We start from the raw sequence: 26,681 nt of genomic DNA, 5'->3' as shown, positions 1-26,681 counted from the left end.
TATGGCTGCTGATTTCCAGATAGGTTCATTTGTGTCCCCCCTCTGTTTTACTTTTTTAATCCCCACAATGAGGCTGAGTGGTGTTTATTTTTCCTTTTCTCTCCTTTGACTCTTGGTAAATGTTAGAATTGACTGAGAGTAAAACGCGGTTCTCCAGCAGAGTGAGGTTTCCTGGCGGAAGGCACCTTGGAAAGGGAAGATGTTCTGTTCCTCGTCCCTGTTTTGCTGTTTGTTTCTCTGGAATTGCTGCTCCTCCCTGACTCCAGCGTGCCCATCTGTCATCTCCAGCCTTTGGCACGTTGTTCCCAAAGCTAGTTGTGATTTAAAGTGGCTCTAAATAGGGCAAGGAGTGAAGTGCAGCGATTAAATCCCTCTGGGAGGATCTGCAGGACATCTGTGGTGTTTGCAGAGTTTGGTTCCTCCCTGCCCTGGAAAGAGAACCTGGAATCTCTGGAGATCTGCTCTGGGGTGTTGCTGGGAAAACAGGCACAAATGCTCTGGAAATCAGGACATTCCTGCTTTTTGAAGAGAACTTGCAGCATTATTTTTGCCCCTTTAAGTCAGAGGCTCATTTTAAATAGAAGCTGACCAGATGCTTGTGAACTGAGATGCTTTAATCCATTTACAGATCCCATCTAATTCTTGTTCAATGTCCAAAACTGATTCACGCTGTTTAAAAGGAACAAAACCCAAAATGTCAGCGAGAACAAAACCCCCAAATGAGCACTTTGTGAGCGCTGCAGTAAAAGACAATATTTTCATTAAAGGGGAGAATGTGGTTTTGTAGCACAGGGAATCGTTTTGAGCTGACAGAAGGACGCTTGAAATTTAAAGCTCTTGCCATGGCTGCAGTTTCTGCGAGCCTGGATTTGGCATGTGAGTGTCTGCAGCTTTTCAGACGTAAAGGTGTAAAAAAGGAAAAAAAAAAGAAAAGTCACACTTTGGGAGGTAGGGGACACTTCTTTTGTGTGCACATGGTTTGAAAATAAATAGTCTGCCGCAGAAGTTGGCGCCTTGACACCTCCGAGTGTAGTCTGCTTTATAAATGACATACGTATTTAGGAAGTTGGCTGACAAAATAGCATGTCTAGGAATTTCTGTGCCATGAGGGATGTAAATGTGAAAAGGGAGACTCTGACAGACGTTTTGTATTTTTAGCAAGATTGAAGCTTCAGGTTAAACCCCACAGAATCGTCTGTGTTGGAGAGTGGGCCCAGAAAAGGGCTTGTCAGGGGGCAGCTGTTAAATGAATTGGGCAAAAATGACCAAGAGTGGTAAAAATAGGTATTTAGGAAGGAGATCAGGTCATCCCCCCCAAACAAAACCCCAAAGAAACCCAGAACCCAACCAACACAACCCCCAGTGCATCATTGTCACAGACTTTGCTGTGAGCAGCTCCTTGCACGTCTCACTGTAAATGACATTTTTGTTGCTGCTCTGCCCCGCTGTCCTTACGTGTGGGAATGGGTTTCGTGCCGGAGTGAAGCTCCCTGAGCATCCTCTCAGGGATTGTGTAACAAAAGAATGGGGGTTTTGTCCTCTCAGCTGAGAAATACAAAGAGAATTTGCAGAGAAATGCTGGGTTGATGTTTCCCATCATTGCTGCGAGCTCCACTAATAGAATTTATGAACTCTTAGCGAGAGGGTAACAGATTATTTACTTGGACTTTTTTTTTGTCTCCAGAATTCAGAGAGGCCGCTCCTAAAAGCTGTGATGCACAGAGCATTATTTCAGCAGAGACAAGTCTGCAGCCCCAATTTTTGAACGGCAGGCAGCAGGAATCAGAGCCGCCTCTCGCTCGTTGTCCCTTGGATGGTTTTTTCCCCGTTTGCCGTGCCTCAGGCGGGCTCGCTGGCGCGGAGCGAGGCGCGTTCCCGCGGCCGGGGCCCGGGCGCTGCGCCGCGGCGTTCCCGGCGCAATGCTGCCGCCGGCAGCGCTCCGCTGGTACTGCACGGCCGCGCTCGGGAGCGCTCTCCCCGCGGCCTGCGGGGCTGCTCCTCCGGCAGAAGAGCTCCGACGGCCGCACGGAGGGACAGCGGAACCCCGCGGAGCCTCCCGGGCCCGTGCAGCTCGGGACTGGCGCCTCAGAGGGCTCTGAGCATCGAGTCCGGAGGAAAACAAGCTTGCGGTTGCCTCATGCCGAAAGAATGTTCCTTTCCCCGCAGGCCTTTGTTTCTTCAAGTGTTTTGGAGCAGCGGGGAGAATTGCAGACCGAGGGGTTTGGGGATAAAGTCGGCAGAGTGTGTGATCTAAAAATTCTCTTTAAGTGGTGCTTCTGCTTCGGTTTCCTTCTAAGAAAGAGAAAATTGGTGGCTGGAGCCTCAATGAGAAAAGAGCATTTGGGAAGGAGAGTTTTGTGTAAATTTTGCTGTGAGGTTGATGAGCAGTCAGAGCCTGTAATTATTGTGATTGAAGTGCAGTATCGTATTCTTTTGTGTAATAAAGAACGTCTATGATTATGTCTGGATCCATCTGTCCTTGGGGGGAAAGAAATCTATTATCTCTTGGTTTCCACTGCTGAGGATGGTTGCACTGAATGGTGTTCCTGTGGGCATTCTTTTTTTGCATGTTTGGCCATAAATACTTCTTATTTGTGGAAATTAGCAGACTGCATGAGGCCAAAATTCGCAATCCTTTTCTGATCCCTGGGCTGGGAGTGGATTGGGGTTTGCTGGTCAGATGCAGAGGCACAACTGCAGCTGATGCGGATCAATCTGTCACCAGCACAGGCTGCAGAAATGCATTTCCCCTCTGGGTCCGAGCCCCCAGGGGTTTTTCCCAGCGAGGTCTGTGGGGCTCTGTGCTGATTTCCCTGTCAGTAACACCCGGGGTTGTTTTTCAGAGCAAGAGGGACCATCTGCTGATGAACGTGAAGTGGTACTACCGCCAGTCCGAGGTGCCCGACTCGGTGTACCAGCACCTGGTGCAGGACAGGCACAACGAGAACGGTGAGTGGGCTCTGCTCAGCCAGCCCTGCCCTGTCCCTGCCTTAATCCCAGTTCTAACTGAGCCAGCCCTGCCCTGTTCCTGTCCCCAGTCCCAGTTTAACAGAGCCAGGACACTTCTGCACAGGGCTGTGGGAGCAGGACGTGGTGTTAGCCAAGGGCTGGTGGTTTCTTACCTGCCTGGAGTCACTGGTGTGGGTCCTGTCCCTGTAGTCAGGGGCATTCCAGGTGTGCTGGAAGTGCTGGGACTCTGGTGTTACTAATAAGAAATAATTATCCATTAATTAATATTAATTAGTAATTAAATATTAATTAACACTCATGTTATTGTTAATAATTAATAAGCCAAATAACTGTATTAATTAGTATTAGTATTATTATTATTCTCTCCTTGAGAGAGGCTAGAAAAGCAAAATCACCCTGCATCCTTGGTGGGGCTCCTGGACACTGTACTGATAATAACTGAACACCAAATTACCTGCACAAATTGGGGATCTGCTCTGTTTTTTGTGGTTCTGCCGCAGTGTCATGAGCACCGAGTCTTTTTCAGTCATGCTCACACACATGAATATTCAGTGTGATTAATCTTGCAGCGAGGGATGGAACTGAGGCACTTGGAGCTGAGTTTCCCCTTTTCTCTTTGCAAAAACAAGTGTGATCTTGGGTCTCACAGAAACAGAAGAAACTTCAGTACATATCCCAGTGTCATTTATCTCCTGCCTCCAGGGAAGACATAACATTTGCTTCTGTTCTTACCAGGAAATTTCCTTGAGGCAACTGTTAAAAATTCTGAAGATTCTCCAAGGTGAACCGTGATGATAAAAGTTGATGATTGAAATATGGAATGCAGCAACTTTCTGGTGCCTGACAGAACAAAGTTGAGCACACGTTCCCCTTTTAAAGGGCATTTTGTGTGTGCTTTTAGCAAAAACTCCACAAATCTAACATTTCTGTTACTAATTTATTTGAAACTTCTAACAATGAGATTACAGGCGCAGTGTCAAAAAGTATTTTTGATAGCGTGGCTGCTTTTTAATGCAGTCTCCTGTGTGTGGAGAATTTTTGTGTCTTCCTCAAAGGTACCAGGAAGAAGTCATGGAAAAAGTTTTCTTGAAGTTCTTTGTTAACACTCAGAATTTTCTGTGTTTGAACATGAATGTCAATATTTACCTCAAAGCCCGAGCACTATGCAGTTACCACTGTCAGGATTTTGTTGAAGATTTGACATTAAATATGCACAGGAACCAAAACCTTATCCTGAAAACCAGAACAAATTAATTTCCTTGGTTCCTTTCACCTGGCAGTGACTGCTCCCAGTGGTCCAGATGCATCACCCAGTGCCCTTAAAAAGGTTTTCCCCTTCAGAAATCCTGGGGGAATTGATAGATAAGGATAGATATGATGTTCTTATGATGCCTTGGGAAGGCTGAGCTGGAACAGACTGGACAGAGCTGGAGAATCAAATAGATATTTATTAAAAGGCCTTCAAGGATCCACCTTGGGCAGGACAGGCCTGGCCAGGGTACACCCAAGGTGGACCCAAAATGGTCACAAAATGGACCAACAGTCACGAGGTCTCACACTTTTATAAATTCTGGTCCATTTGCACATTGGGGTTTAATTGTCCAATTCCAGCTCCAGGTTGTGAGGTCCCATCCTTCTTGTTCCTCCCTCAGCCACCCTTGTTTGTGCTTTTGGGCTGAGAGTTGTCCTTGGTGTCCATGTGGAACAGGATTTGTTCTGTGCCCTGCTGTGTGCAGAGCTGAGTGACGCTGGGTGTGAGCTCAGAGCTGCACCCTGGGCACCACAGAACATGGAATACACGAAAGATAAAACTTTAGGCTTCACTTGCACATTAATTCTCTCATCCCACACTTCACTGACCACAAGAACAGCAGTGAACAGCATCTTTGTCACCTCAGTGTGCACCTGAGGAACACCCTGGGGCTGTCACCTGCCAGGACAGGGCTGTGTTTGTGATCTCCCAGGGGCAGGGTCACTGCCAGGGGCAGGGCTGGCCCGGCTGCAGTGCCAGGGCTGTGTTTGTGATCTCCCTGTGCCAGGGCTGGCCCAGCTGCAGTGTCAGAGCTGTGTTTGTGATTTCCCCTCTGCAGATTCGGGACGGGAGCTGGTGATCACAGATCCGGTGATCAAGAACCGTGAGCTCTTCATCTCCGACTACGTGGACACGTACCACGCTGCTGCCCTCAGGTCAGGACGGGCTGGGGCAGCCTGGGGGGACAGCCTGGGGGGACAGGGGTGTCTGGGGGTCCCTGACACCCAGCCCAGCTGTGTCCCCCTCCCCTGCAGTGGTGCAGTGCTCTCTGCCCAGGGAGCTGCAGCCCTGCAGTCTCCTCTCCGTGCCGGTCACTCGGTGCTCAGCAGCTCTTGTTGTTGCTGTTGTTGTTGTTGTTGTTGCCATCGCTGCCAGTTCAGGTCGTTGCTGGTTCCAGCAGCAGCGCTGCCCTTCCCTCAGAGCCCGATTTCCCCGGGAGCAGTGGCTCCTCCTGCAGCACTGACTGTCCCTGGTTAAATGGCATTGAAGGCTGTTTCTGGGTGCTCTCCGTGGCCACAGCTCAGCCCAGAGCTGAGGAGGATCTGCCTGCCCGGGTGTGTGCCCTGCGCTCTGCCCTGCCCGGGGGCTGCTGCTCTGCCACCCTCCAGGCTCTTGGCAGGGCTGAGGGAAACACCCTCCCTTCGAGTGTTACCGGATCCCGAGGCAAGGCATTATTTGTCAGCTGATTTTCAGCATGCCAAACATGCATGGATATTGTCAAGATGCAAATTGAATAATCTCCCTGATAATGGTGCTCAGATGGTGTTTCACCAGAGCCATCTGGAGACATTTTTTTGTTCAGAGTCACTTTTTGCTGAAGCCACTTACTTCAAGACAAACTGGCTTCTGTTCTGGCAGGGGAAGCCTTTGATTTAAATATTAAACCTTTCTTATAAACTCAGAGCATTCCAGCGGTGCGGTGGGAGCCCCTGGAATTCCACAGTGCCTCTGCTGAGTCCCTTCCAGTTTAAAATCAGCAGCTTGGCTGTCCTGATGGAGCCAGGCTGGAAATCTGCTCAAACACAGAGAAACTCAGCTCTGTGTCTGCAGTTTTCCCTGGGACTGTTCTGACTCCCCTTCTGCATCCTTTCAGTTCTTTTTTCTTTTTTTTCCCCCTTTAAATAAAAGATAGAAACGGAAAGATAAAAATGGAATCTACGTGTGTGCCAAACAAACTTGGAAAATAACCTCTGAGTGTAGAAGATGAGCAGAAGGATAATTGCACATGGTGTTCTTGCAGAGAACGTGGGGGAGGCAGAATGTGTCGTGATGCATGAAAGGTTAACATGAAATTCTAATTTATTATAACATGGGATTATTTCTCTGCCCCCTGCAAACAAATGGCTCTGGACACACAACGAATCGATGGCAAACTGGGGAATAAAACCAGTGATTGTAACTCCCAATATTCTGCTCTAACCAGTGGAGAAATTTAACTGGAGGGTAGTTGTAGATCTCTGTGGAAGTGTGTAATAAACATGGTGTTCTTTTTACCTCTCTGGTAAATCTTGCTGGTGAAATGCAGAACTCCTGGGCTGCAGTGCTGTGCACAGGATGTGCTGCTGCCATTGAGAGAGATAATGCCACTTATCTGGAATATGCTAATTAGCTGGCAGGTGAATTATTGAAAGGAAGCTAAACATTTTTCCCCAGAATACTTTAAAAATGCGAATCTGATGTGAAATATCAAAACAAATCCCCCTGCTCATTTTCTGTCTCTCTAAATGACCAAACTTGGAAAGCAGCATCAGCCTCCAGGGAGAAAATCAGCATTGTGAGTGAGCCTGGCCCTCGGTGTTTGTGTGTGGGGCCTCTCTCAGACCTTGCTGCTGGTCCTTTACAGCCTGCCAGGACCTGGGCAGCGTCCAGGGCTGCTCTGGCTCTGCCAGAGGGCTGGGAGCTCTGCAGCCTCCGCTCCCAGGGGCTGTTTATTCACCCTCCATGCCTTGATTCAACCTCCATCCTGCCTAGTCCTGGTCCAGAGCAGGGCTCTGAGAGCCTTCTGGGAGCGCTTTCCCCATTCTGGGAGCACTTTCCCCTTTCTGGGAGCGCTTTCCCCATTCTGGGAGCGCTTTCCCCTTTCTGGGAGCGCTTTCCCCATTCTGGGAGCGCTTTCCCCATTCTGGGAGCGCTTTCCCCTTTCTGGGAGCGCTTTCCCCTTTCTGGGAGCGCTTTCCCCTTTCTGGGAGCGCTTTCCCCATTCTGGGAGCGCTTTCCCCATTCTGGGAGCGCTTTCCCCTTCCTGGGAGCGCTTTCCCCTTTCTGGGAGCGCTTTCCCCTGGAAAGATGAGGATGGGGAGCACGCTGAGCGTTCCAGCCTCATCCTGAGGGGTGCAGAGTTCTCCAGGGGCACATCTCGTCCCTCCAGCTCTGTGTGGCTGACAGAGCTGGAGCAGCTGTGCAGCACCAAGAGCCCAGCAAACCCTCCAGGAAATGAGAGGCAACTTCTTACAGTCAGTCTTAATGCTCTTCTTAAGGATAATGACTTCATCAGCAAGCTGTATTAAAAAAATTATTAGCAATCTGGGGTAGAATAAGCTAATAAATCCTCAGGTATCTTTTTTTTCTCATTTTCTGTAATAAGTCTTTGTGTGTTTCACTCTCTCAGGTGTGAAAATAAAAGAACGAGACTTCTGTCTGCTTGGAATTTGGATTGCACACGTGCTAAAAGCACCACAGCTTTGCTTTGTATTTGGAGCTTTTATTAAACTGAAGTTTTATTTAGCTTCCTAAATAGAAAGCTGACTTCAACAATGTGGAATTTTGGAAGATGGAACTGTAACAGGACTGTAAAAGCTTTGTAAATTAGAGATTGTCAGGATCGCATTTCGAGCTATTGTTTGTTGGGCTGATTGAATTTGGGCTCCTCAGGACTGTGCTGGCTGAGGGAGAATTAATGAATGTTTGTAGAGCACCATCTGAGCCACTGTAGCTGCATTTCCTTCCCTTTCCACCGTGGGAAGAGCCCACGTGGATTTTTGTTCAAGCAGCCTGGTATTTATGATGTTTTGGACATTTATGAGAGCAGGGATGCCTGTGGCTTCTACCCAGATTGCAGTGGCACTTAATTAAAGTAGCTGTTACTCAAGCTGGAATTCTGATGCCATTTTCTCCTCTTTCTTTCTTTCTCTCAGAGGGAAGTGCAACATCTCCCATTTCTCTGACATATTTGCTGCTAGAGAGTTCAAGGCACGAGTGGATTCATTTTTCTACATCCTGGGCTATAATCCAGAGACAAGGTAAGTGAAAATGGCTTTTAAACTCCACTTCACCATGACCTGAGCTGGTGTTCAAATGTTGGGCTTGATGATCCTGAAAGTCTTTTCCAACCTTAATTCTATGAAAATTACTCAAGGGAAGAAAGGTTAAAATCCAGCTGGTAGGAGGCTGGGGTGGAAGGGATGTAAGGGAGAATCTTCCTGAGCGTGTTTATTCAGAAGAAAAATAAGAATAGAAAATAAAATTGTGCTGTGAGTTCTGATGTCCAGTTGCATCTCTGGGTAAATAATGTGCTGCTTCCAAACAGCTTCTTGGAAATATGGAAGTCTGTTAGAGCTTGCAAACTTCAGCAGGAATTCTTGGCTGAATATACACCCCTGAAAATACTTGTACAAATCATTGGCACGTTCTAGTCAGCAAAGTTGAAATTTAGACACTTCTGAGAAATCAAATTGAAAGTTTTTCAGTGTGGAAATTCCCACTTTCCTGTGTGGATAATGGTCCAGAGTCCCATTTCAGGAGTGCCTGGTTTATGCTTTGCTGCCTAGAACAAATGAGGGGCACAGAAAGAAGTTTTTCTGGGAGTCAGTTCCTATTTGGGGAAGGTGTGTCCAGCCAGCCTTGGTCAGCTCTGTTCGGAAAGCTCAGTCCAGGCTGTAGCTTTGTTATTTTCAAAGGTGACACTTTCTCCATTACGGGATTTTCTAACACGCAAAATGCCTCACAATGCCGGCCCTGAGGAGTTTGCTGTTAGGGGAGGATATTTCCATGAGCATTCCAGTGGGAGATGAATAATTTGGCCCAGGTCTGTGCCCACTGGAAGGGAATTGTTCTTTCAGTGCAGAACCATCAGCTGTGGCCTTGATTTCCAGAGATACCCTGGAGAAAAGTCTCATTTGAAAGGGGGAGGTTAGATAAGCATATAAACAATAAATATTTGAATTGTTCCATGGTAGATTTGCTGTTTCTAATGCAGATCTGAATCTCTGTGCTTCAGGGCATTGCCAGCCACTAACTGCCTGCAGTTAGGAAGGAGTAATTATTGTTGTTGTTATTATTATTATTTTTGTTGTTATTGTTATTATTATTGTTATTATCGGTGTGGGTATTTATGATGAAATTTCCTATTTATGAGGCTTCCTGTGCCTTATTCTGAAGTGTTTCAATGCGTCTTTGTGGCTGTGAAATCCCTCACTCGGGCATTCCCCTTCCTCTGGGGGTCCCTTGCTGGTGGTGGATGGTGCTGAGCCCTGGGAAAATCCCGAATTCAAGCACCAGGTGTGAGAATGCTTCTGGAACATCACAGGTGTGTTTTCTCTGGAGCCTTCCAGGCCTTGATGAGGTTTTCAGGGTGCCTGTCCCTGGCCCCTCTGTTGGTGCTTCAGTGCATTTTGGTTGGAGTGTTTGGGGTGCTGGCCAAGGGACGATTTCCCCTGTGAAATGGCATTTTTTTGTTGCTGTCGGTGGGGTTTTAAACCCATTTTCTGGGCAGACTTAGCTGTTAATTCTTCCAGCTATTAGAGGATGACTGAGCCTGAAAGGATCAATGAGATGACAAAGCAGAGCACTTAGTGATCAGCTAATTACTCAGACTGGCCAGCTCTGAAAAGTCGGTTTTTCTTCATTTAGTTTCGGCCAGGTTTTTTAAAATCTAATTCCAGCTCTCAGGCCTGTGTTTTGTCTTGGAATGGGGGAGGCTCAGAGGGAGGAGTGAAGGGAGGTTGTTGGGTGATTTTTGACGTGCGTGTTTTGCTGCTGCGTTTCTGATGCCGGATCTCCTTTGCTTTGGGAAGTGAAAGCGTTGTAAAACACATTTCAGGGGCTTTGTCGCTTTTACCTTTCCCAAAGCAGTGTTTTGTGTCACTGCCGGGGTGAGAAACACTCCTGGTTGTTTGAAAGGGTTGTGGGAGAAGGTTCTGGATGCTGCCGGGAGCCCTGGCTGTGGGGACGTGCGGTGGGATTCCACAGCCCCGAGGGGATTTCTGTCTCGGGCACTCCAGCCTCAGCAGAAGATGCTCAGAAACTTTTGCAGGACTCAGACGCAGCTCAGTGTGGTGGGAATCTATTTTAGTGTGTTTATATGTTTGCCAAGAAGCTATTTTTGTGTGTTTGTATTTGCAAAATTACTTGGGGAAAAAGCCAGCCTGCAGAACGTCCCCAGCGCCGGGGGATGTGTAGGACGGGGTTCTTCTGTTGTTGGAGGACACAGAGCTCAAGGAAAAGTTGTTTTGTCCTTTCTGTGCTGCTGAAATTTGTGATTCTCAGTTTATCTCTGGCAGTATCCACCTTGGTGCTGGCGTTGATGGTTTCTGTGCTCTGGGGTTGGTCACCCTGGCCCTTTTGGGATAACCTTTGTCCCTCCGGTTTTCTCTGCGGAGTCCAGCACAGGGCTCCAGAGGGTGTGTCAGTAATTCTCACATCCCTGGGAGAACTGGGATTGTGGAATGAAGCCCTGAGCTAATCCGAGGGGTAGAGGCAGAGTGTTCTCACCTCGAGCAGGGTTCCTCAGGCCAGAGCTGCCGAGTGTTCCTGGCTCTCCGGAGTGGGGACGCAGCTCAGCACTGCCAGCTGAGAGAAAAAAAGTCATTTTATGTCAAGGACTTGAAAATAATTAATTTTGTGTCTCTTCAGAGGAGTGACTGCTTTGACAGTGACTGATTCCACTACCAGGAATGCCGCTGCCACCTCCAGTCCTTGTTTTTGTGCTCTGGCATCCTGTGAGCACCTGGGGAACTTCTCGGAGCTCTCCTGGAGGATGCAGAAGTGCCAAACCCACGGGTGGCAGCGGCTCCCTTGTGTGGCATCTTCCCAGCCAGAGCTGCTGTGGTCCCAGGAGTAAATAAAGATATTACAAAGTTTCCTCTGACACTGACATCTCCAAATATACAGAGATTAAAAAGCTGCTGAATTTTTTGTTGGAACTAGAAATAACCAGGTATTATTCTACAAAGAGTCTCATGGTTCAGGATTTCCCAGCATTGTTTGGTGTTGTAAAAATAAATAATACCAAACATTGGAGGCCTGGGTGAATTTCAGCATGGATGTTTTGGGAAGCGTTTGTCTGTGTTTTGGTTGCACAGCATTCGCTTTTCCTTTATTTTTAATCTTCTGGAGCGTCCTTGTTGTAGGTTGTTGTGATGTGAGTGAGTATTGGGGTGTCCTGTGTCCTAGGGAACGGCTTTAGATCCTTTCAGCAGAGCCGCAGGAGCTGATACACTCGATTTTCTGAACATTTCAATTGTTGTGGCACCTTCATTGAAGGATTCAGGCTGTTGGGGAAGGTTCCCAAGCAGGGTCTGGGAGGAAATTGTGTATCCACCTCTGCTACAATGAAAATTCCTCGCTGGATTATTGTAAAGAAAAGGCAGGGTTGTTCTGGGGCCTGATGTGTTTTGCTTACTCTGTCTTTCAAAATACAATATTTGGGGAGCTTCTTCTCCTTCTTTCTCCTCGTGGTAGATTGAGGCATCTCGGGAGCTGGAAAACAGAGGGATGAATCCCGATTAAAGCCGTGTGTGCTGGAGGGGAAGGGATTGTTACCTCTGAGTAAGAGCATCTTTGGGATTACCCAGTAAATAGAGGACTCAGAGATGCAGGCTGCTGCAGGAAGTTGAGGCTGGAAGAATCCAGCCTGGCTCCCGGGGCTGTGTTCACACCTGCTGGCTGGGAGAATAATATTCCTTATTGCTCCCAAGCCTGCAGCACCACCCGGAGAAGGGGAGGGTTCTGTGCCTCAGTTTCCTGCCCGCTTTCCGGCACAAACTGCTGGGAATCCCCTCCCGCCCTGCCGAGGAGGGCTGGGCTGCGTCTGTGGAGCAAAACCCCGGCCGGGGTTGATTGCTCTATTAGTGGATCCTGGCTGCATTTATTAGTGGATCCCCAGCCATATTTATTAGTGGATCCCAGCTGTATTTATTAGCAGATCCCTCCTGTATTTATTAGTGGATCCCAGCTGTATTTATTAGTGGATCCCCAGCTATATTTATTAGTGGATCCAGGCTGCATTTACTGTCGGATCCCCAGCTCTATTCACTGATCCCTGGCCACATTTATTAGCAGTTCCCTGGCCATATTAGCAGATCTCAGCTGTTTTATTTATTTATTAGCAGATCCCCGGCCATATTTATTAGCGGATCCCTGGCTGTATTTATTTACTTGCAGATCCTCAGATGTATTTATTTATTAGCTGATCCCCAGTTGTTTCAGTGGATTCCTGGCTGTATTTATTTACAGATCCCTGGCTGTATGTATTTATTCAGTCGCGGATCCCCGGCTGTATTTATTTATTTACTGGTGGATCCCTGGCTGTCTCAGTGGATCCCTGGCTGTATTCATTTATTCGTTTGCAGATCCCCAGCTGTATTTGTTGATTGACTTGTGGATCCCGGCTGTTTTTACGGATCCCCGGCTGTATTTACTTATTTACTGGTGGATCCCCGGCTGTATTTACTTATTTACTGGTGGATCCCCGGCTGTATTTATTGATTCACTCGCGGATCCCGGCTGTATTTACGGATCCCTGGCTGTATTTATTGATTCACTCGCGGATCCCCGGCTGTATTTACGGATCCCCGGCTGTATTTATTGATTCACTCGCGGATCCCCGGCTGTATTTACGGATCCCCGGCTGTATTTATTGATTCACTCGCGGATCCCGGCTGTATTTACGGATCCCCGGCTGTATTTATTGATTCACTCGCGGATCCCGGCTGTATTTATTTATCCGCTGGCGGATCCCGGCCGTCCCAGCGGTCCCCGCCGCGTTCCTTAGCGGAGCAGCGCGGGCGCCGGGCGCCGTTCCGGAGGGAGGAGGAGGAGGAGGAGGAGGAAGGAGGAGGGAGGGTCACAGCACATGCTCAGTGCCGCCGGTCCGAGGGCGAAGTTTCTGCGTTCTGCGTGCGGGCTTAGGTCACAGCACAAGCTCAGTGCAGGCTCGGCGAGGGCTCCCAGCCCGCATGTGCCTCCATTTTGAGTTGGTAGAGTGGAAAAGGCAGAGTTTGGGCTGGGAGCAGAGGGCTCAGCAATCCGTCCCAGCCCACGGCCGCCTGGCACAGTCATGGATGATCCATTCAGCCCCTGCAGGTAGGCTGCACCACCCCGGCCTCCCGAAAGCACGGCGATCTGCGCTGTGGTTCCTCGCTCCCGCAGTGTTCCTGGGGTCGTTTGCTGGGGGTCGTGCGTTCCTGAGAGCGCTGCCAGCGGGGCACTGCCGGGGGGGCACGGCACCGGCTGCGGCTGCCGCCTCCGGGGGCACCGGGGCGCCCCAGCACGGCTCTGTGCGCAGGGCGGGCACCAGGGCTGCTGGGGCCTGCCGGGTGATGTGACAGGAGGGTCACAGAGCAGCAGCAGCCGCGGCTGGCTCCCAGGACGGAGCCACGGCTGGCTCCCAGGATGGAGCCACTGCTTGCTCCCAGGATGGAGCCACTGCTGGCTCTGAGGATGGAGCCACTGCTGGCTCTGAGGATGGAGCCACGGCTTGCTCCCAGGATGGAGCCCCTGCTTGCTCCCAGGATGGAGCCCCTGCTTGCTCCCAGGATGGAGCCACGGCTTGCTCCCAGGATGGAGCCACGGCTTGCTCCCAGGATGGAGCCACGGCTTGCTCCCAGGATGGAGCCACTGCTCGCTCCCAGGATGAAGCCACTGCTCGCTCCCAGGATGAAGCCACGGCTTGCTCCCAGGATGGAGCCACGGCTTGCTCCCAGGATGGAGCCACGGCTTGCTCCCAGGATGGAGCCACTGCTGGCTCTGAGGATGGAGCCACTGCTCGCTCCCAGGATGGAGCCACGGCTTGGTTTTGAGGATGGAGCCACTGCTGGCTCTGAGGATGGAGCCACTGCTGGCTCTGAGGATGGAGCCACTGCTGGCTCTGAGGATGGAGTCACTGCTGGCTCTGAGGATGGAGCCACTGCTGGCTCTGAGGATGGAGCCACTGCTGGCTCTGAGGATGGAGCCACTGCTTGGTTTTGAGGATGGAGCCACTGCTGGCTCTGAGGATGGAGCCCCTGCTTGCTCCCAGGATGGAGCCCCTGCTTGCTCCCAGGATGAAGCCCCTGCTTGCTCCCAGGATGGAGCCACTGCTTGCTCCCAGGATGGAGCCACTGCTTGCTCCCAGGATGGAGCCCCTGCTGGCTCCCAGGGTGCGTGGTTCTGTGCTGGCTGGGGCACTGAGCACACTGAGCACACTGACACTTTGCCAGGAGCTGCTGTGGCTGTGCTGGCCTGTCAGTGCCATGCAGGTAACGCTGGTGCACCTGAATCGCAGCACTGCTGCCCCGTGCAGGAGAGCAGCTCGGGAGCAGCTGTGCAGGCACTCATCAGGCTGATGGGATAAAGTGCAGGGTTTGTGCTCCCAGGTCCCTGTGGGACAGCCAGCAGTGCCACTGCCAGGTACAGATGGGTGTGAGGGGAGCTGGGTGCTGTGTTCTCTGTCCCTGTGTCCTGCAGAGCTGCCCTCTCCCCTGGGCTCGGGGCAGCTCCTTTGCAGATGTGCAGTGTTTGGGTGGAAAGGGGCCAGGGCTGTGTGTGCTGCTCACTGTGACACCTCTGCCACCAGCCCTGCTCACATTGTCACCCACCCAGCAGGAGCTGTGCCGCTGGGGCTTGCAGGGACAGCGACTCCTCAGGTGGGCACAGAGTGACAGACAAGGCGGTGCAGCTTCAGACTCAGGGAGCAGAGGCTTGGATAGAAGTTAGGAAGGAATTGTTCCCTGGGAGGGTGGGCAGCCCTGGCACAGAGCAGCTGTGGATCATTCCCTGGATCCCTGGCAGTGCCCAAGGCCAGGTTGGACGTTGGGGCTGGAGCAGCCTGGGACAGTGGGAGGTGTCCCTGCCATGGCAGGGGTGGCACTGGCTGGGATTTGAGGTCCTTTCCAACACAACCCAGATGGTGATTCTTGTCAGGAGCTGAGGAATGAGTGAACAAACCTGCAGAATTCTGCCCACGTCAGTGCCACCTCCATGTCTGTATCCTACCCCAAGTGTCATTCCTGTACCATTTCCTTTTATACCTGCAGAGCATAAAAAAATCAGGAGCACCTATTTCATGTGGATCACTGGTCACTTTTGCCATTGGCTGAAGCAAAGTCCTGCTATTGATGACAGAGCTCAACTCCCCTGAACTTCAGCCTGGCTGGATCACCTCACAGTTTAGAGAGGAGTCTCCACAGGCCTGAGCTTTGGACACATTCTTATTCCTAATAAAGGAACTCCTTGAATTCCTCCTGGTGCAGGAATCTGCCAGTGCTCTGCAGGAATACAGGGATATGGCAGCTTGTGTCCTTAACGCTGGTTTTAAATGTTCACTTCTAGACAGAGGAGAAAGCTTTGGGCAGCCAGTTCACAGCCAAGCAGCTCCTCAGGTCTGTGTGGAGGGGCACACTTGGCTTTAAAAAGAAAACAAAACATAAATAGAAACCCAACCTCGCTGCTCCTCCCACCCAGGGAAAACCCCAAACCCCAAAAACACCCAGGGAGAGGCTGGGTGGCAGCAGGGTCAGGTGTGAGGTGTCCTGGTGCTGCTGGCAGCATCTGCAGTGCTCTGAGCTGCCCCAGCTCAGCCTGCAGCTGTGCTCCTGCCCTTTCTCCATTCCTCAGGGAGAGTTTTTTCCTGGCTGGATGCCCAGCAGATTCTCCCAGCTCAGGCCCTGCTGGGAGGTGGTCTGGTGAGTTAGTGCCACTCCAAACAGCTGTTAGAAATTGCAGGTACATCAGGGGAAGTGCTTGAATATTGTCCTTTGGATGAAGAATTTTCTCTGCCTTTGTTCTGCCTTCATTTCAGCTCTTTTCCCAGGCATAAATCAGTAAGATTACCTCTCTCCCCTTCCTTCCAATTCTTTAGGATGTAATTTGTTTTAATTAGAGCTCTTTTCCAGGTGTATGGTGGAACTAGGGATATCTTCCAGCTCCTTTCGTGCTCCCCATTCTTCACGCTTCTCACCTCTGACACGAGCTGTCGCGTGTGCTGCTCAGGGAAGCTGTGCTTGGCACATTTGTGTTGTCAGGCAAGTGGAGAGCCCCAGAGGTCGATCAGTGCCTCTGATGTGATGCAGCTCTGTGGGGAAGGTCCCTGCAGCGCTGCTGCCCAGTTGCACTGCCCTGTGCTGGAGCAGTGGTGCTGCTGGGGAGGTCAGGCTGCTTTAACCGAGGAGCTTTGCTCTTTGCTTGGCCATTCAGAGACTGCACAGGGCAAACAAACAGCATCAACCATGCTGAATTCATTCACTGGTGTAAATGCTGCTTGTAAACAACATTCTGGTTCTATTAAAATCACATGCAACCGGATAAAAAAACCCCTTTGCATTACGCAATGGTTCCCAGTAACGGATTTTTTTGAACTTATAACCAAAATGCTGGTGTGTTCCTTATGTGGAGGTGAACAGGTGTTAGAGAGGTGCTCCATGGCACCTGCCAGCAAAATACCCCCACACAGGTCATTCCTGAGTGGAGAGAACACTTCCTTCCTCTGCAGGGACTTGGCTGAACTATTGTCACCTCCATCCCACCTTTTGGGTAGGGGACAGCACTGAGAAGAACTCTCTGTGTTTTGTTTTTTTTTTTTTTTTCCCTCCTCTCTAAACATGATGAAAAACCAACTTTTATCTCAAAAAAAAGCTTTTCCTGTCTGACTGGAGCTTGTGCAAGAACCTCCTCCTGCAGGAGCAGCAGGGAGCAGAGCAGGCTGCAGTCCCTGCCTGGTCCCCTGCCGTCGGGAGCAGGCTGCAGCTTGCTCTGCAGGGCAGGTGTTGGGACACGTTTGCTCATTGCTGCTTTGGGGAGAGCAGGGACTGAGAACCTTCCCTTGTGAGCTCCTCTGCGTGAAGTACAGCTTGGATTTTTCACCCAGAAGACAAAATTGCTTCTGCTTTTTATTTATCATTTTTTTAAATTATTACAACACACAGTTACAACAGGTTTTTAATGAGGCTTAAGCATACAAGGGGCGAGAAGATTTTCTGAGCATTTGGGTACTATTTCTATAAAATGAAATTTGAAATCTGGCTTAAGGAATGAAGGTTTGAGGCACAGGTGAATTTGGGGGACTTGTTCCTCTGAGGTATTTAACTCAGGTTTGAGGCAGTTGTGTGTTTTTTTGGTTAAAGGTTGAGAGGCCTGAACGTGTTTGTCCCTTTTGAGTTTTGAAGCGTGCAGTGTTTGAACATGACGTGCAGAAGATAACTTTGTGTTAAAATTAAGGACTCACTTGGCTCAGTATCCTGCCTCCCAACAGTGACCATAAACAGATGCTCTTGGCTGCGGTGCCAGTCACTTCCAGGCCCTGATAAACTGGTTTTTAATCTGCTGAAGTTGGAGTGGAGTAATTCTGTTCTGCCCTGTTTTGTCCCTCTAGAGATGGAACAAAATGATCCTTGCCAGATGTTTTTAGAACTGCCTCTGAAGAGCAGAGGTCTCTCATCTTGGGTATTAGACTATTGGAATTAAAGGATTTAAAAAAAAAAATCCCTTTTCTTTCTTGGGAGTTTCTATTAACTTTACAGAAATCACGAGTGTGCAGGAATTGCTTTGCTGTGTCCCACTCTCAGTGGGTGTAACTGATTGTGTGGCCATTAATAATGGCTGGTTAATCAGTGCTAAGTGTATGACTGCAGTTTATCATTATCCTAGAACACGTATCTAACATGGGCTTGGTTTTATTCAGCAAAGCCACTGATGTTGATACCAGGCTTCACACATAACCCCAAATCTCCGAAGATTCAGTGCTACAGCTTGTTACTGCTCCTTAAAAACAAGCATACAGCCCCAGCCCCTCATATCCTGCCTTTAGGATGGGTCTCTCCTCTTGTCACCTTTGGCTGTGTAGGAACAATGACCTTTCCCAGCTGTTTTTGGACACTTCCTTAGCAATGGCCTGTGCTCACACAGGGCTCCCTGTCCTGGGGCCAGTCCCACAGCCCTGACCCTGCTGCACGGGAACTCTGTCACAGCAGGCACTGGGCTGGAGCGGGTTTGCTTCGAAAACCCTTCTTGGAGAGCTCCTAAGAGAGTCAGTAGGGTTGTTTGAGAGGAGGTTTGTGGCTGGTTTAAGAAAGCATCCCTCTAATTGAGTTAGGGATCACCTCAGTCTGCAGTCAGGGCTGACCGTGCCCGGGGTGGTTCCGTGGGCAGCACAGATTGCTGCCCTGTGTGTGATGATTGGGTTCTGGTTTTGTTTTGGGGTTTCGTTGTGGGTTGTTGTTTTAAGCTCAGTGGCAGCACTGAGTTATTTCCGTGGGGTTTGTGCTGTTGCTCAGAGCACCGAGGCTCAGGACCCAGCCAGGCTGCTGCTGGCTGGAAGGAGCTGCGAGGAGCAGGGCTGGTCCCCGTGGGGCTCAGCCCCGTGCCAGCCGCTGCAGAGCAGCCCTGGTGCTGAGCTCTGGCAGTGAAAAGGGGAAGGTGAAAGGAGCAGCAGCACCATTTCTGAGATGCTGGCCCTGCAGGGGCACCCGGGCTGTGTGCTTCCATCAGCAGCCTGCCAGGCTGCTGGCAGAGCCCTTCCCTGGCGTGCTGGGCAGGGAACTGGCTGGGATTCACCTCAGGGATGGGCAGGGCTGGGCACAAATCCCCAGGGGCCTCTTGCTACTGCCCCCAGCCTTGGAGAGCTTTGCTGTGAATTCCCAGCCCTGGATCCCACCAGGCTCTGGCCGTTCTGTGACAGAATCCTGAGCCCAGGCTCTCGCAGAGCGCTTCTGCCGTGCTTGGGGGCACCTCTGGTGGCCATGGCCCAGTCCTGGGTGGTACTGTGGCCGTGGGCAGAGCTGCCAGCTGTGCCAGCCTTGGGTAACTGCTGAGCAGTGTCTACAACAAGGCAGGTGACAAACAGAGGGTGAAGCTCGTTTTGGTGCTGGGAATTGCGCAGGCACTGCTGTGCCAGCCTTCCTCCCTCCCTCCTCCTCCCCAGAGCAGGGACACGAGGGCTGTGCCCCAGCCTGTGCCCAGCCCTGCCCTCTGCCCTGAGCCCGAGGCTGCAGGAGCTGGAGGTGCTCGCTGCCCTCCTGGAGCTCTGTGAGCTCGCCTCCCTGGGTCAGGGCGTGCTGTTTGCCCTGCTCTGCCTCTGCCTTTTTGATATTCCAGCGCTGGCTCCCGGCTCCTTTCTGACCAGCCCCTGTTTACTTTGCAGAACACAACGTTGCCATGGCAACAGGTTACTTTTCAAAGGGAACATCTTGTCATTATATTTAATCCACTGCAGCTGAGGAGGACTGAAATATTAAGTTGTTGTTGCTATGGATACTGCTTTGTTACAGCAGTTTCTTTTGTGTCACATTTCATATACAGTGTTGGCTCCTTTTTTCCCTTTCCCGTCGAATAAACACAGGATGCCATTCCATTCTCACTGTAATTGCTCTCACCGATATGATTTAGCTTCAAATCCGCGGTGCCTTTTAGTTTCCATAGCAAGAATTTTTCTTTCCATTTGAACCCCGTTCCTGGGGATGTGGAAACAGTAGAAATTACGGAGCAGATGGTGTGTCCTTGAGGAGCCAGGGGCTTTGTGCCCTTTTAAAATCCGAGTGGGACCTTGAACAGCCTGCCAGAGCTTCCTGCACAGCAGCTCAGCACAGCCCTCACCTTCTGGGTGCACCTTGAGGTGTGAATATTCCCAGGAAATGGTGCCTGGGTGATGGGAGGACACACAGAAATATTTCTGCATCACGAGGAATGGTTGGAGAGCCCCACCGAGTTCCCACAGAAAGAGTTGGGAGCAGAAATCCCATCCCAAACTTTGCTTTTAACTTTGCAATCACAGGATGTTCCAGCCACGTTCTTAAATGTCTTATTTGTCATATTCAGTGTGGTGCAGCTGAAGGAATTGGGAGCTGGGGGATGTTTGGTTCTTCCAGTGTGAGCTGAAAGCAGCCCATGTTCAGGGTGGGCACAAATCCTGCCCAGGAACCTTGTGAGCTTCACTTGCACTGATGGGCAGGGATGTGCACGGCCTTAAAATGAATTCTGGGATGAAAGGAAGAGCATCAGCATTTTGTTTTGTCAGCTTCCCCTCTGCTCCTCACAGGGAAGAATTCTGACACCTTGTAGTAACCTGGTATTTAATGTATAACTCTGTAAATAGAGAATTGATTTCCCAGGTCAGTCATTTCCTTGCATAACCTGAAAACAAGAAAATTATGTCAGGTTGTCTTGCAAAAACACGCGTTGGGGGAAAACATTCTGACGCATTCTCACTGTTTTCTGGGGGCTTTTGGCTGATCTTCGGAGTGGATTTGTTTCCTGGGAGGGTGGCAGTGTCCCAGCCCCTGCCAAGGGCCACCTTCCCCAGACCAGGTTACTCAGCACCCCTGAGCACATCCCCTCGTTTCCTAAGTGATGTGTTATTTCTGCTGCTGCTCCATTTGCATTGGAAACGCAATACCAAAAAGGAATATGACCCTGAATTTCATTAATTGCAATTCTTTCTCATTGCTGTTTTTCCTTTGTGTCTTAGGAGGCTGAACAGTACCCAGGGCGAGATCAGAGTTGGACCCAGCCACCAGGTAAGGGGCTCTGTTTGTGTTCAGTACGCAGTGATGCTCTTGTCTCCTGATCTGTGCAGATGTCAGTTGTTTGAAATTGCAAGTGTTCAGATCTGGGGAGGGTTTTTAAACCATCTTTAGATGACTCACTCCAGTGAGTTCTTTAGTATTCCTTAGCTCAGTTACTGAGACTTTTCTGTGTCAGATGTTGATATGTTAATGACTCTCAGTAGCAGAAGTGCTGTTGGGTTAATTCTTGACTACGACTGAGGGAATGCTGGAAGTTAAAGAAAGAAGTGCTTTAAGTCATTTGAATTGTTAAAACACGACTTGGGGAAGCTGCTGAGTGTGTTCACGAACTGGGAAGCAGAGTAAGGTTAAGACTCTAGATGTTCCTGGTATGTTAATTCTAATTTGAGAGAAATCCTTCATAAGCATTGGAAATAATCTGTTCTTAGAGAGTATTAACATACAGCTTGCTGTGGTTCATCGGGCCAGATCTGTCACTGGGAGCTGAGGCCTCTCCTTCTCCCGAGGAATTGACTCTGTAGTGTCCAAGTGCTGGAGTTCTGCATCCAGGTGATGAATATTCATTCAGGCCCTCTTAAAAATCTCGTTTAAGGACTAGTGAAAGTAAATATTTATGGAACCTGATGTTACATTCTTGAGGATGTTTTGCCTTCAGAGGAAAAAAGTCCTTGGCAATTAAACCTGTAGTGTTCTTTTCAGTAGTCATAACAAGAGTACTGCAAATGATACCTTCAAAACATCTTTCATCTCAAATTGTCATCTAATATTTTGGCAGGCATTAGTCACCCTGCTCTAAGGTATAATTACCAACTGCATTTATGGATGGGGAAATGAAAAGGAGGAAGAAGGTCCATTGGTTTAGAATACTGTTAATTCTTGCCTGCTTCATGTTTTAGACTTCCATTGTTCCCTCAGTCATCGTTGTTTGTGACAGATGTCATCACTGACACCCCCCTCAGTGAGCAGCAGCTGAGAGCAGCAGAATGCAGAGCCTGGGGTCCCACCAGGGGCTCCTGGTGCGCTGGTTTCCCCTCAGCTGTGCACATGCCGGGGTCAGAGGGGTTGGGGTTCCCTCAGATCCCCCCACTCCTGCCTGTGTCCCCACGGCAGCAGGGACACCAGAGCACACAAATGTTGTGCAGGATGGCAGAGCTCTGGGAATTCACCTCCCAGGGGAGCAGGGTGGGTCCCTGCTCAGTGCTCTCCTGGGACAGCTTCTGGCTCCATGGAGCAGCCAGGGAGGTTTGCAGTCCCCACCGCTGGAGGTGGCACTCGGTGCTCTGGGCTGGGCACGGACTTGATCACCCTGCAGATCTTCTCCAGCCCCAGTGGTGCTGTGAGGAAGAGGAAGCTGCTCCTGGGAGTATTGAAGCGCATTCCAGGGGTGGAGGAGGCTGACCAGGGCTTGTGCAGCCCCCTGGGTGCCGGGGTGCTTCTGCCACAGAAATCCAGGGCTGCCTTATCCCACAAGAGAAGTTCAGTGACAGATCCATTTTCCCAGGCAAGAAGTAAAATAAAGTACAGATTAAAGAGCAGAACATGAAAGACATCTGAACCTGTGACTTGTAATTACTGGTTATGTATAAATGTTGCCTCTCAAATACGTTTAGCGTTGTAAGTATTGGAGGTAATTATAGGGCTTAAAAGCTGTTTCTGAAGAGGCTCTCAGCTATCTCATCTCAGAGCAGGAGATGACTAAAGATGCTAATTGGGTCTCTGGATGGAGTGTAATACTTATTTAGAGGCAGTGTTCATTTTGCTGAGCTATCTCCCTTTCAGGAAATGTCTTTGTTTCTCTTTAGAGTTCTGATGATTTACCGAGCATTTAATTTTAAACTCGGTGTCAAATGTGTGGGGTTTCTTGCTGATTTCAAGCGGAGCACACAGGATAACTCCCCTCCTGCCTTCCTTCACGTGGAGTGTTCTCTGAGGGTTTCATGGCAGGCAGCAGCTGGATCAGCGTCCCTGTGACAGATGCAGCTGCTGTGTCTGGAGGGAATTGTCCCCCCGCTCTGTGCTTCCAAACCACGGGGCTGTGCAGCACAGAGTGCTTTCCTTCCAGCCTCTGCTGTGTGCACAGGGGCTCCTCTGGCAGTGGCTGAGGGGGTGTTGGCCCTGAATGATCCTCAGGGGAATCCCTGAGCAGGGAGTGCTGCGTGAAGGGAAGGGGTTGGGGCTTGGTGCCTCAGCATCCTCAGAGTTCTGAAACGTGAAACAAACCCCCTCCACCCCCTGTCTGAGCACCTCCCACCTACCAGCTGCTGCTGCTGCAGAGAATTTAGACACCTGTGCGTCCTCCTGACGTTAGGAGCACCTGCCATGCATGTGTGACCCTGTTTTGCAGGCCAAGCTCCCTGACCTGCAGCCGTTCCCTTCCCCGGACGGGGACACGGTGACACAGCACGAGGAGCTCGTGTGGATGCCAGGAGTCAACGACTGTGACCTGCTGATGTACCTCAGGGCAGCCAGGTGAGTTCAGCACCGCCCTGCTGTGCCCCTGCTGGGCTGGGCATGGCTGCAGCCCCTCCCTCGCTCCCGGGAGCTGTGGCGTTGAGCTTTTCTCCCAAACCAGTTCAGAGAGGGACCCTTTAAATTCACTTCCCAAAAAGACCCCGTTCAAAAGCTTTCTCCCAAATTTACCCCAAGCCAAGACAGCGGCATCAGCTGAGAGGTTGGGTTTGAGACAAGGACGCTGAGATTTGGGCCAGCGCAGCGCCCTGCCATTGTCTGTGGCTCTGGAGTCCCAGTGCAGAGGCAGCAGCAGGTGTGGGCTGGGAAACACGGGAGGAGCTGCTGGGGTGGAGCAGCTGGGACAGCAGAGGGTCCCTGCAGGGAGCTCCAGTTTGCAGTTCTGTTCTCCCCTGGTGGGATCAGCTGCTCTGCTGGTGGCCTTCACAGTGCTGCAGAGTCTCAGTGAATTACTTGTAGCTTGCAGGAAGCCAGGGGCTGAGGAATCTGCAGTTTCAGTCAGTTTTGTGACACAATAAAACCAAGGTGACAGCACAAAGTTTGCTGTCTCTGCTGAGACTCCTTTCCCCTGTCTGCAGCTTTCAGCTTCTGTAATCCTGAGCAGGCCCTGCTCCTTCGGCACTGCAGACTTCCAGCTGATGAAAGCAAATGAGATTGGATTTTAATGCTGGATTTATTCCGTGTGCTGGGGTGACTCAGCTTTGCAGTTTCCTGGTACCTCCTTTGATCCATAGTGTCTCCAGGCCCTGCAATTCCTGATTTAGGGTGTAAATGCAGCGTTTGTGCGGTGCCCTGTGAGGAACTGAGCGTTGCCCTGCCGTTCCAGGAGCATGGCAGCCTTTGCAGGGATGTGTGACGGGGGATCCACGGAGGATGGATGCGTGGCGGCCTCCCGGGACGACACCACCCTCAACGCCCTCAACACCGTAAGTGCCCCCTGGGGAGGTGTTTCCTTGCTGCCCTCCTGGGCCCCCCGCAGCGGGGCCCGGCCGGAATCGGCTGTGCAGGCCGCGTTCTGGGGATCCCCTCCTTTCGGCGGTGACCTCCTCTCAAGTACCGAGTGCTTTTCGGAGGAGGTGCGGTGGCGCCTCGAAGGTGACCCCAGTCAGTGTTTGGGGGAAGCCGCTCGGGTCAGGGCCAGCTGGAACTGGGACTTGCTCAGCTGCCCCTGACCTGGCCCTTGGGGCTTCCACTCAGCCCAGCGTGGGGTTCTAACTGGAGCTGGAATGCCTGCACTCTGCACAGGGAAATGTTCCTGGTGTTCCTTTCCCTTGGGGCGGAGGCTGGTGCCTCACCACCCTGCACTTGGCTGAGCTGCTCCCCGACAGCCTTCTCAAATTTCTCTTAAGGTCAATAATCATTAAAGAGGTTTTTGGAATTGGAATTTCTTTCCCCTTATCTATAATAATAGCTTAATGCAGAAAATTCATTTAACTTCACTGCTTCTCTATCTACTTTAATTACTCCCTTTAATCGCTTGGCAGCCCGAGGAATCTGCAGTTGCACTTGTGGAGTTCTTGCTTCTGAAATTAGATTAGTCCCAAAATATTTTGGTTTTGTTCTTCTGGTTCTTTTCTCTTTGTGTTTCTAGTGCATGTCTGTTTTAGAAAATGCTTTCCTTTTCCACTTCGAATTTTTCTAGAAAAGAGTTTCCTTATAAATAATAGCTCTGTCAGGGATATTTTAAGAAACTTTGACTTTTTCCTGAGACCCTGCTTTTTTGACTTTAAACAGTTTAGATAGGTCACCTGTTGTCCTGGCAAAACGGCCCCTTTTTATCTCTCAGGTCACCACCTGTTTAAAAGAGATCAGATTTATCTGATCCATGATTTGTGAGCCTCTTAACCTGCACTAAGTTGTGTCTTTGTTTAGAAATTATCATATGCAACCCAGAAGATGAATGTAAAAGAAAATGGTGTGCCGTGATTCCTTATTATGAAAATCCAATAAACTTCAGGGCAGCACTTCACATAAATCAGTCTTGACAAGCTCCTTTGCTGCTGTTTTATTTATGTAATAACAGGTGCTGTAAGCCCCCAGAATGATTTATTGTTAATTATGCCAGATAGAAATGAAGATCATGGAAGGCACAATGCAACATACAGAACTCACATACGTGTATTTGTATCTCAGCTCAGTGCAGTGATTATTCACTCAACGTTCCAGGTGAATTCCAGCTCCTGATCCTTTGTTTGGCTGCTGGGGTTTGCTGCCACGTTTGTCACTGTGACCCTTAGGAAGGAAGTGAAGTTTTCATTTGGAGTTTGCTGCCCTCCTGATGGGTGCTGGTGTCAGTGTGGCAGGGCTGGAGGAGAACACAGCAGCTCCTGCGAGTCTTTCACCATGATAATGGTGAAAAAAATGCTCCCAGAAAGCTCCTCGTGCTCCGTGGGGGGAAGGTGATGCCAGGTCTGAAGGTCCAAGGAAGGATGGAGCAGGGGGAATGTTGAGCACAAACCTTGCTGCTGCTGCTGGCAGTGCTGAGGAGGGAGAGCTGGGGGAAATTCTGGAGCAGCTCCTTCCCCTCCCTCCTCCGAGGGAGGGGGCAAGTTCCCGTTGCCCTCCGAACTCTGATGGAGCGTCAGCCGTGGTGTGAAGGATCCTTGCCGTGTCCGTGGCGGTGCAGAGGCAGACACTCGGGAGCCCTCTAATCCTTTGGAGCCGTGCCTCTGGTCAGAGGCTCCGCAGCGCTGTTCCCGGGGGTCCCAGGCCAAGCAGGAGTTCCTTCTCTGCCCTGTGCTCGGGTCTGGCCGGGCTGCACAGGAGGAGTTCATTCCCAGCGGTCAGCCTCGCCTGCTGCTCGGTGGGACGGGGCCTGGGGCGGGCAGGCTGCACGCTCCGCCGGGAGCACGGCGTCGCGGGGGTTTGCTTCGTGCTGTTGCGGGGGAAATCGGAGCCAGCCGCTCCTCTTCATCCTCATGAGCGGGAAAAATAGCACCACTTAAGCTCGTTAGTGCTACATGGAGGAGAGGCCAAACAATGATATGCTAATATTGTGTAAATCTCTCTTTACTAATAGTGCTGTTGTGCCTTCTCATGGCTCTGCTGCATGGGAACGTGTCATTATGAGTGACAAACATGACAGGCTAATCTCAGTGCAAGGAAATTCACTTCTAACTAAGATGTCACCCAGACAAATTACTCCCTGTTTTAACTTGCCCTTAGACCAGATTTTCTTGTTCATTAACTACAGACAAGGTTGAAAGCATTAAAAAAAAAAAAAAAAAAAATTAAATATATGTTAGCATTTCTCCTTCTGACTAGTTTTCCTCGTGGATGATGTTAATGAGCAGCTGCTCTCCTGGTTCACACGAGGCAGGGCCGGGCTCCCTGCCCGGGCCTGTCCCAGGCCGGAGCCACCTCAGTGCAGGAGACAGTTCTGCCACCTGGAATTCCCGTTCACCCTCACCCTCGCTCTTACAGGCAGGAAAACAGGGCCAAACCCGACTGCCAGCACTGCTGGTAAAATCTGGGGGGAGTGAGCAAAGTATTCCTGG

At 50.4% G+C, this 26,681-nt stretch overlaps 1 protein-coding gene across 7 annotated transcripts in view; it reads left to right on the top strand.

Annotated features, from left to right (window-relative positions):
* The window catches only part of RERE (arginine-glutamic acid dipeptide repeats), a 172,269-nt gene that overhangs the window by 84,336 nt on the left and 61,252 nt on the right, over window positions 1–26,681 (top strand). For 6 of the 7 annotated variants that reach the window (XM_040084804.2, XM_058423346.1, XM_058423345.1 and 3 more), the window contains 6 exons: window positions 2,844–2,949; window positions 5,061–5,157; window positions 8,137–8,241; window positions 20,658–20,706; window positions 23,060–23,184; window positions 24,011–24,110. In XM_040084804.2, coding sequence (XP_039940738.1) covers window positions 2,844–2,949; window positions 5,061–5,157; window positions 8,137–8,241; window positions 20,658–20,706; window positions 23,060–23,184; window positions 24,011–24,110 — 582 coding nt within the window. Of the gene's footprint in view, window positions 1–2,843; window positions 2,950–5,060; window positions 5,158–8,136; window positions 8,242–13,101; window positions 13,304–20,657; window positions 20,707–23,059; window positions 23,185–24,010; window positions 24,111–26,681 lie in introns of those variants that run through there. The other variant, XM_040084808.2, reaches the window with a different exon arrangement.

This window comes from Hirundo rustica, chromosome 22 (assembly GCF_015227805.2).
Source record: "Hirundo rustica isolate bHirRus1 chromosome 22, bHirRus1.pri.v3, whole genome shotgun sequence".
In the NCBI taxonomy this organism is placed as follows: Eukaryota; Metazoa; Chordata; class Aves; order Passeriformes; family Hirundinidae; genus Hirundo; species Hirundo rustica.
Note: the sequence above shows the minus strand (reverse complement) of the source record. Positions and strands in the feature narration are given on the sequence as shown.